At 55.6% G+C, this 7171-nt stretch overlaps 3 protein-coding genes across 3 annotated transcripts in view; all 3 read right to left on the minus strand.

Moving 5' to 3' along the window:
* Positions 1 to 19: 19 nt before the first annotated feature.
* Positions 20 to 2367, minus strand: PUNSTDRAFT_101096 (xanthine/uracil permease). Its single transcript, XM_007382540.1, has 6 exons — positions 2167 to 2367; positions 1883 to 2113; positions 1174 to 1822; positions 949 to 1117; positions 704 to 884; positions 20 to 638 (listed from the first exon to the last, which is right to left on the minus strand). Exons 1-6 carry the CDS (start codon positions 2330 to 2332, stop codon positions 250 to 252), a joined length of 1785 nt encoding a protein of 594 aa, XP_007382602.1. The 5' UTR covers positions 2333 to 2367; the 3' UTR covers positions 20 to 249.
* A 1537-nt stretch (positions 2368 to 3904) lies between these two features.
* Positions 3905 to 4468, minus strand: PUNSTDRAFT_112850 (uncharacterized protein; the record flags this gene model as incomplete). Its single annotated transcript, XM_007382541.1, has 4 exons — positions 3905 to 3953; positions 4062 to 4132; positions 4185 to 4218; positions 4272 to 4468. The coding sequence occupies 4 exons, from the start codon at positions 4466 to 4468 to the stop codon at positions 3905 to 3907; spliced, it is 351 nt and encodes a 116-aa protein (XP_007382603.1).
* An 836-nt stretch (positions 4469 to 5304) lies between these two features.
* The window catches only part of PUNSTDRAFT_125629 (Arginase/deacetylase), a gene marked incomplete at its 5' end in the record, with an annotated part of 3280 nt that continues 1413 nt past the window's right edge, over positions 5305 to 7171 (minus strand). Inside the window, 4 exons of the mRNA XM_007382542.1 lie at positions 5305 to 5858; positions 5915 to 6069; positions 6122 to 6860; positions 7036 to 7082. Of these exons, the coding sequence (XP_007382604.1) occupies positions 5419 to 5858; positions 5915 to 6069; positions 6122 to 6860; positions 7036 to 7082 (1381 nt within the window). The 3' untranslated portion in view covers positions 5305 to 5418. The remainder of the gene's footprint in view (positions 5859 to 5914; positions 6070 to 6121; positions 6861 to 7035; positions 7083 to 7171) is intronic.

The following is a 7171-nucleotide window of genomic DNA, read 5'->3' on the forward strand; positions in this document are numbered from 1 at the left end:
GGCACTCGGACGTTGCATACGGCATCAAGGCAGCATGCCTCAGCATTGGTATTACAACAGGCCCCAACTTTGCTCACGGCTCGCTTAGCTAGTCAAGTCGCGCGACTGGTCGAGCGGATAGTCGGCAACATGACTTGGATCCGAAGTCGCGGCGTTGACATCACTGTTTACAATCGGATGGGTAGCGGTGCGCTAGAGAAAATATACACTATAGCATCGTGGAGTTTGATTGTGATTGTGCGTGCACGTCTATTTCTTCTCGTGAGTGCCAGCCTCTACGTCGACGACTTCCGCCTCCTCGTCCTGCTGGCCATCCTTCATCCCTCCGAAATCAAACTCTTCGGGTAGGATCAGGTTCAGTACCGCCGCCACGATGCCCGCCATCAAGAACGGCGTGCTCAACACGATGGTGATCGAGTCGAACAGGCCCTGCAGACCGCTGCTTGGGTTGTTGACGCCATCGAAGAGGTGGGTAAAGACCTCGGGCACGAGTAGGTCGCCGATGCCGAAGGAGAACGCGGCGGCGAGCACGAATCGATCTCGTCGGGTGAAGCGGTTGTACGAGAGGACGCGGATACCGGAAACCACGACGGAGGAGAACAGGAAGGTGGTCACACCGCCTAGGACGGGGTTCGGGACTGTAGCATGGCCGAATCGATCATCAGCTGATGGTGAACGCGTTGAACGCGGCAAAGAGACGTACTGGATAAGAAAACGCCAGATATCTTGCCAAGCACTCCGAAGAGGATGAGGAACACGCAGCACCAGCGCCCCGCCGTGCGGTTCGCGCATCGCGTTATGGCGATAACGCCGTTATTCTGAGCGAAGATGGAGAGTGGCGTAACCGTGAACAGAGCAGAGAGGAGACCGCCAAGGCCGTCGCTCTACCGTAACAGACGGTGTCAGCGTTTGTCGACTGATCCGGCAAGGCCGGTGGCGCGCGCTCACCAGCACACCGCCTTGTATGCGGGTATCGAACTCGGGTCCATCCACATCTACACGAGAAACCTCTGCGGACGCAGTGATGTCACCGATGGCTTCCATCGCTAAAGATACATATACCGCGAGCATAGGTAGGATGGCGGGAGCATATACGCGGATTCTAAAGGTATGCACCCTGGTACGTCATGTGGGTCACGGTTTCCGGTCGCACAAGAGAAGTGTGATGCTCACCACAAGAAGGTGATAGCAGGGGCGCTGTCAATGTTGCTGCTGTCTATGTAGCCCGCTGCGCCGGCGACGATACAACCCACGAGCAGTCCAAGGATGATGGAAATGTTTTTCATGAAAGGGCTGCCGAAGAGCTCGACGAGAATGATCGTGACGAAGGACAGGAAACCCAATCCTATGAACTCGGGGGAGCCCCAAGGGAGTGGCCTCGGCGCACTGATCGTCGGGCACAGTTGGAATATCCCGCTTGTCGGCCGCGACATACAGTCGTTGCTTCCTCCACCCCAATTCGGAATGCCGGAGCTACCGACGAGACTGGCGCCGATGAGGACGATGACGGTACCCGTCACGATCGGCGGGAAGATCTTCTGCAGCCTGCGCGGGTTGATGAACGACATCCCGATTTCGAGCAGGGAGCAAAGGAGGGCGGTTCCGAGGAGGTAGCCATACGCGTCGGGACAAGCACCGCGAGTGACGGTGCCGTCGGATGCCGTCGTCGAGGGGCATTTGCCGTTCGCATATAGGCTATCAAAAATCGCCGTCGCGGTGGATAGGGTGGCAAATGAGGTGCCGACGACGGTGATGAGTCCGGTGCCGAGGTAGTAGTTTCTGAACAGTCGGATCCTCGACATCTGCACAAGGCTGAGGATACCTGCAAACGACAGGTCAGCCCAAAGCACGGGTAGGACTCGGCGCCGTAACCTGCGCTTACCGCAACCAATCAGCGACGCGCTGACCATGTACGCGCTCAGGTTCGCGTCCAGGTTCAGCGAGCTGGCGAAGATGATAGGGGGCGTTATGAGTCCTGCAAGCATGGCGAGGGAGTGCTGGAAGCCGGTCGTAATCGCGAGGAGGAGGGGCAATTCGGCATGGAGGGCGTAGAACGGCGGTTGGGAGTGCTTCCTGCGAGTAAAGGGTAACACGGGCATGCAAAGCCATGAATCTGCGAGAGGAATGCTCAGCAAGTCGATGGACGCGGTACTTGACGGGACGCACAGTTGTAGTCGCCCAACCAGCCCTCCCTGGAGGAGACCTTGTGCCGCGCATGCGCAAGGCGGGAACGCCAGTCCCAGCGCCGGGTGGGCGGAGGGTCAGCGCGAGCCGCGGTGGGGTCCGGGGTGGGAGCAGGCTGGTCTTTGACGACGGAGCTCGTTGCGGGCATCGTCGAGCACGTCAAAGGGCCGGGGATGGGCAACGGGGCGGGTCGCAGGCGGGCACCCGGGCGCGGATTCTTGAGGTCGTCGGTGGGAGCGAGTGCGGAGAAGATTCCGTCGGCGCTGAGTCGTGTGCCTAGCCAGGGGTGGACCGTTCTAGCGAGATAAGGCTTGATCGGCTTGGCTGAGTTGGGCCACCTCCGTCTGCCAGGTATCCATCATTTGCTTCCGCTTTCCGACGGAGGTGGATCGAGTCTACGTCCTCGGCGTCGTGCGCAGGGACAGGACATTCGTCGTGGGCGTGTAAGTAGTCACGAAGGACGAGGTGCTTGGGTCGGAGGACGACCGAGTGGGATGGGGCTGGTAGCGACCATTGCATATTCGACTTTCGAACGGCACTGGCTGTCATCCGTCGGGAATGATAACGCGGGGATATCCGAGAGCCCCCGCCGTCGGATTTCTTCGGGTTCGCGACTTACATAGTCAACTTGATTCCCATGCCGTCGATGTCAAAGCTATACATTGTTTGCACTACAGTATAGTTACAAACGTTATGAAAAAGGCGAGTATGAGGATAGTACGGTACTGCTACATCCCACACAGAGAACCCCTAGATTGGCCTCAAGGATTATATGGACCCGCAAATGGCTGCGTCCGACTCTAAGGTACGAATGTGCCCAGTTCATCCACCGTTTCTGCAACGTTCACGTAGGAAATCACGAATTAAGACTTGGCAACTGCTTGATCGACTGAGAGTCGGTCGTCCGACCTGCTAAGCAACTGGATGATACGATTTAGATCTTGTCGTTGCAGGTATCATATACCAAAGAAAGAAAGAATACCAGGCGGTCGCCTTACGACTCGTCGTCAGTATCTCGGGCCGAACTCGTTCGCGGACCGAGTTGCGGCCGGGTTCCCTTCGTCTGCGCCAATATAACCTACATGCAGTGCACGTCACTCGTTATCCATACAGCCAAAACGACGCGGTTTCTTACCTGACTCAAAGCCGTCGGCGGTTGATTACCAGGAAAGTTCCTGGAGTCCCATATCCTCAGTATTGTCTGGGAGAAGCACTCCGCGAGCATGGGGGACGGCGCTTCCTCCGAGCGCAACATCTGACCCGAGGTTAGAGATCGCACGTCGAAGACCCGGTATCGAAATATGAATTGTCCCGTCAACTGCACCGCGAGATCCTGCCGCGTTATCAGTGAGACATACGGTAGTTGTGTGCTCGGGATACTGACCGAGAAAACGAAGATGACGACGTGCTTGCCCTCCAGTTCAAGCAGCATGGCCTCAACGGCACGAGATCCCTGCTCAGTAAAAGTCAGTACGCGACTTCGACGATTTCATCTGACGTACGATCACTTGTGAGGTGACTGCGAAAGACTCCCGTAGAGGGACGCCATTGACCGACGCTATGACGCGGTCGCTGGGATCGCTACCAGGGCTTACGGGCGCGACAATCGATAGGTGCGGTATATTTGCTGCCGCGGATGCACCGTGGTCGATTTGCATAGAACCATCCAACGACTGCTGGGAGGTTTCTGCGGTAGGTTCGACGTCCGGGGTCGACGGTGCTAACTCGGAGGAAGTGGTTTCGTAAGCGCTGGGTAGCTCTGGAGGAGGCTTTGGAACGGGGTATAAGTCGATGTGGCATATCAAGCCAGATATAACCACGTCCCTTAATGAGATATTACGACCGGTTTGTTGTAGGTTCGAGAGGAAAGATCTGACCTGTAGTCTTCGACTTCGCGTTCAATGCCATCGCCGAGGGTTTGAAAAAGGCGCAATTGGACTACAGATGGCTATAGTACCAAGACGTGAGTACGCAAAGCGCAAGAGCCAAACATATCTTACAGGCGCCACTGGACGACGGTCCTTGTATCCAAACCTGGTAGTATACATGTCAGGATCGACTCAAAGGATGCGAGGCGGCACACAGACTTTCTACCTCGCTGAGCTCCTTGAAGCTCGATCAATTCGCCTCGAAGAAGTTGAGGCGAGAGAGTCGAGACGGCAGGTATTTCAAGAGGGTGCCAGTCCATCAGAGATTGCCTCGAAAGCGTGTTTATCCACGATTCTCTCTGAACTGAGAAAGAGGTGCTAAGAGCACGAACTCGCTCGCGCCCGTCTGCTTTCATAGCGCGCTGAAGGTCTTACGAGCCAATGATAAATGGACGCATGATATCTTCAACCGCTCAACAAAGCTCGAGCGCCTACTGGTGGGTGATAGAACTCGGCCAAACGCGGGCGTCTTGTTGACTTGTTCGGCGCCCCGGAGGGTTGAACAGAACGATCCCGTACGTGTGTGCCCCTGAAAGACGGTTCTAGACGGAAAGCCATCTCCACCTGGATTACTCACGACACGGTTTTGATAGCATACACACGGCCTAGGCTGTGCGCGCGTTCCACCGTGGATAGTGAATGCGCACCCGCGCCCAACACGATCGCTCCTCGAGTCACCCAATGGAGAGAGCGCAGCAAGGTGGTGACCGCGTTCGTACAATGCAGGTAGTTTGGTGCTCCATGGTGTGCGTGTCCAGTCGACGGAACTATACAAGAGGCAGAATTGAATGATGTCTGCGACGTGTCCGTAGGTGTCGTCCCTGTCTCCCTGGTTCACCGTCATCGAGGTCCAATATACCTGTATTGGAGAGAGATTGATAGAATAATCGAGAAAGATCGCTCTTCAGTCTGGCAGGGCGAGTGAGGGCCCATGGCCCGTGCAAGTTTCCAGAAGATACGAGAATATGTCGTGCGGCGATTGGCGCTAGAAGTGGACCCGGAATCGCAGAGATCATGCTTCAACCACCAGAGAAAACGGTAAGTATTAGGAGCACGCATGAGCAAGAACGCAGTGGTCGATCCAGCAGTACCGCAAGCATAGACGATGGGGTTGGTGGTACCCTGGGTAAGATGAGAAGGTCAGGAAGTTTCTATCATGTTCTCACGCTACGGCATCTCCCTAGGTTAACTTATGCTGATTTGCTGCAAGGATGCTACATACATTTATAAGTGCTAACACCTGATATATTATGAGGTATCCTCGTAGTCTATAGTATGCATACCTATCATAGTTGATCGAAGGCGCTTAACCCAGCTCAACGTCTTCGAGGATTACCTCCGGTAAGGGAGATGTCCGCATGTCATCATCCGTGCCGCGTCTGAAGCTACCAGCCAGTGTCCTCGGCAGTCCAGAATCCTGTTCCACGGATACCAGATCGAGTAGCTTTTCCCACTTCGGGGCATCTCCGAAAAAGCGCCTCCTGACATCCCCGATGTTGGCGTTCCACGGAACACGCCGAGCTCCTTCGCACCAGTCCTCTGGATCCCATTCATATACGGGAACCCCATCGGATGCTACCTCGAAGTATTGGTTGGTGGTGATGCTCATGTGTTTGCGAGTCGATTTCGAGCGCTTCCGCCGGTGGACGCGACGGGAGGCAGTGGATGCGCTCGAGTCGAAGCCATCATCGGAGTCAGAATCGGTGCTCTCTGCGGGCTGAAGAGCGTACGCAAGGTTTGCAGCTCCTGCAGGTGCGTCATCGATTCACTTTCCCCGCAAAAAGGGCGCCATCTACACTTACGGGCTAGCCGCTCATCCAGGTCATCTCGTGAGCCTAGGTCGTCCTCGCGTGGCATGGCGAAGCCCAAGTGATCTCCCAAGCTTTGCCTCGGCGTGTCTTGCAGCTGAACGGAAGGCACGGGAATCAACTCATCGAGCTGCCGTATAGCCTTTTCTCTGCAACAGCAGCGATGAGTAGGTTACCAACTGACCGGACCGCATCACTTACCTTATACGATCTAGATGCGGCACATTCTCGTCGTCCGCATTGCTGGTTGCCACTTCGAGTCGGTACCTAGGCCCGAACCATTCAAAGTACTCGTTATAAGGCATCCTATGCGTGTCAATGTCGTTTTCTATGCCAATCGCGCACGCGGTCTCATAGCACCATGCGCGTGCCACGTTCTTGACCGTGTAGCCGCCACCGCCAAGGAGGATGAGGGGAATGTTTTGCTTGCGCATGAATTGCACGCAGTTGGCGTGACCTTGCATGGAGAGGTTGAAACAGCCAAGCCTGTCTCCGGAAAGGGAGTCGGCTCCGCACTGTAGGACAACGGCGCCAGGGCGGTATACTTCGAGAATTTTGGTGATGATTGGCTCAAAGATGCGTTGGAACGACTCGTCCGTGAGGCCATCCTTGAGAGGTATGTTAACAGCGTATCCGAAGCCTTTGCCACGTCCCCTGTCTGCCTGTGTGCCTGTGCCGGGGAAGTATTCGCCGTATTTATGGAAGCTGCAAGTCATGACGCGGTCCGTTGTGTAGAACGCCTCCTCCACGCCATCGCCGTGATGGCAGTCGATGTCGATGTAAAGGACGCGAGGGTATACGCGAAGCAAATCGAGAATCGCGAGAACGATATCATTGATGTAACAGAAACCGGAGGCTTCACGTTTTTTGGCATGATGGAGGCCACCGGCCCAGTTGATAGCGATGTCGGCAGCGTTGGAGGTCAGCGTGTCGGCGGCGGCTGTGGCACAGGCGGTGAGAAAACGGACGGTACGATACGAGGGTAGTTACCGAGTGAACCACCGGCAGATATAGAGCAGAATTCGAAGATGCCTTCAAATGCAGGGTTGTCTTCTCCTACAAGGACTGCCAGACATGAGGGAGGGGCTATGCCGACGGACCGGTTGGGCACGTACAACGAGTACCACCGTAGCTAAGACTTGACGCCGTTTCAGGTGTAACCCTGCTAAGAAAGTGAACGTATTCGTCGGTATGAAATTTAGTCATTTGCTCTGGGGTGCTTCGAGGTGGTTTCTTCAAGTGGGGGTTTAA

Source organism: Punctularia strigosozonata, assembly GCF_000264995.1.
Source record: "Punctularia strigosozonata HHB-11173 SS5 unplaced genomic scaffold PUNSTscaffold_4, whole genome shotgun sequence".
NCBI lineage: Eukaryota > Fungi > Basidiomycota > Agaricomycetes > Corticiales > Punctulariaceae > Punctularia > Punctularia strigosozonata.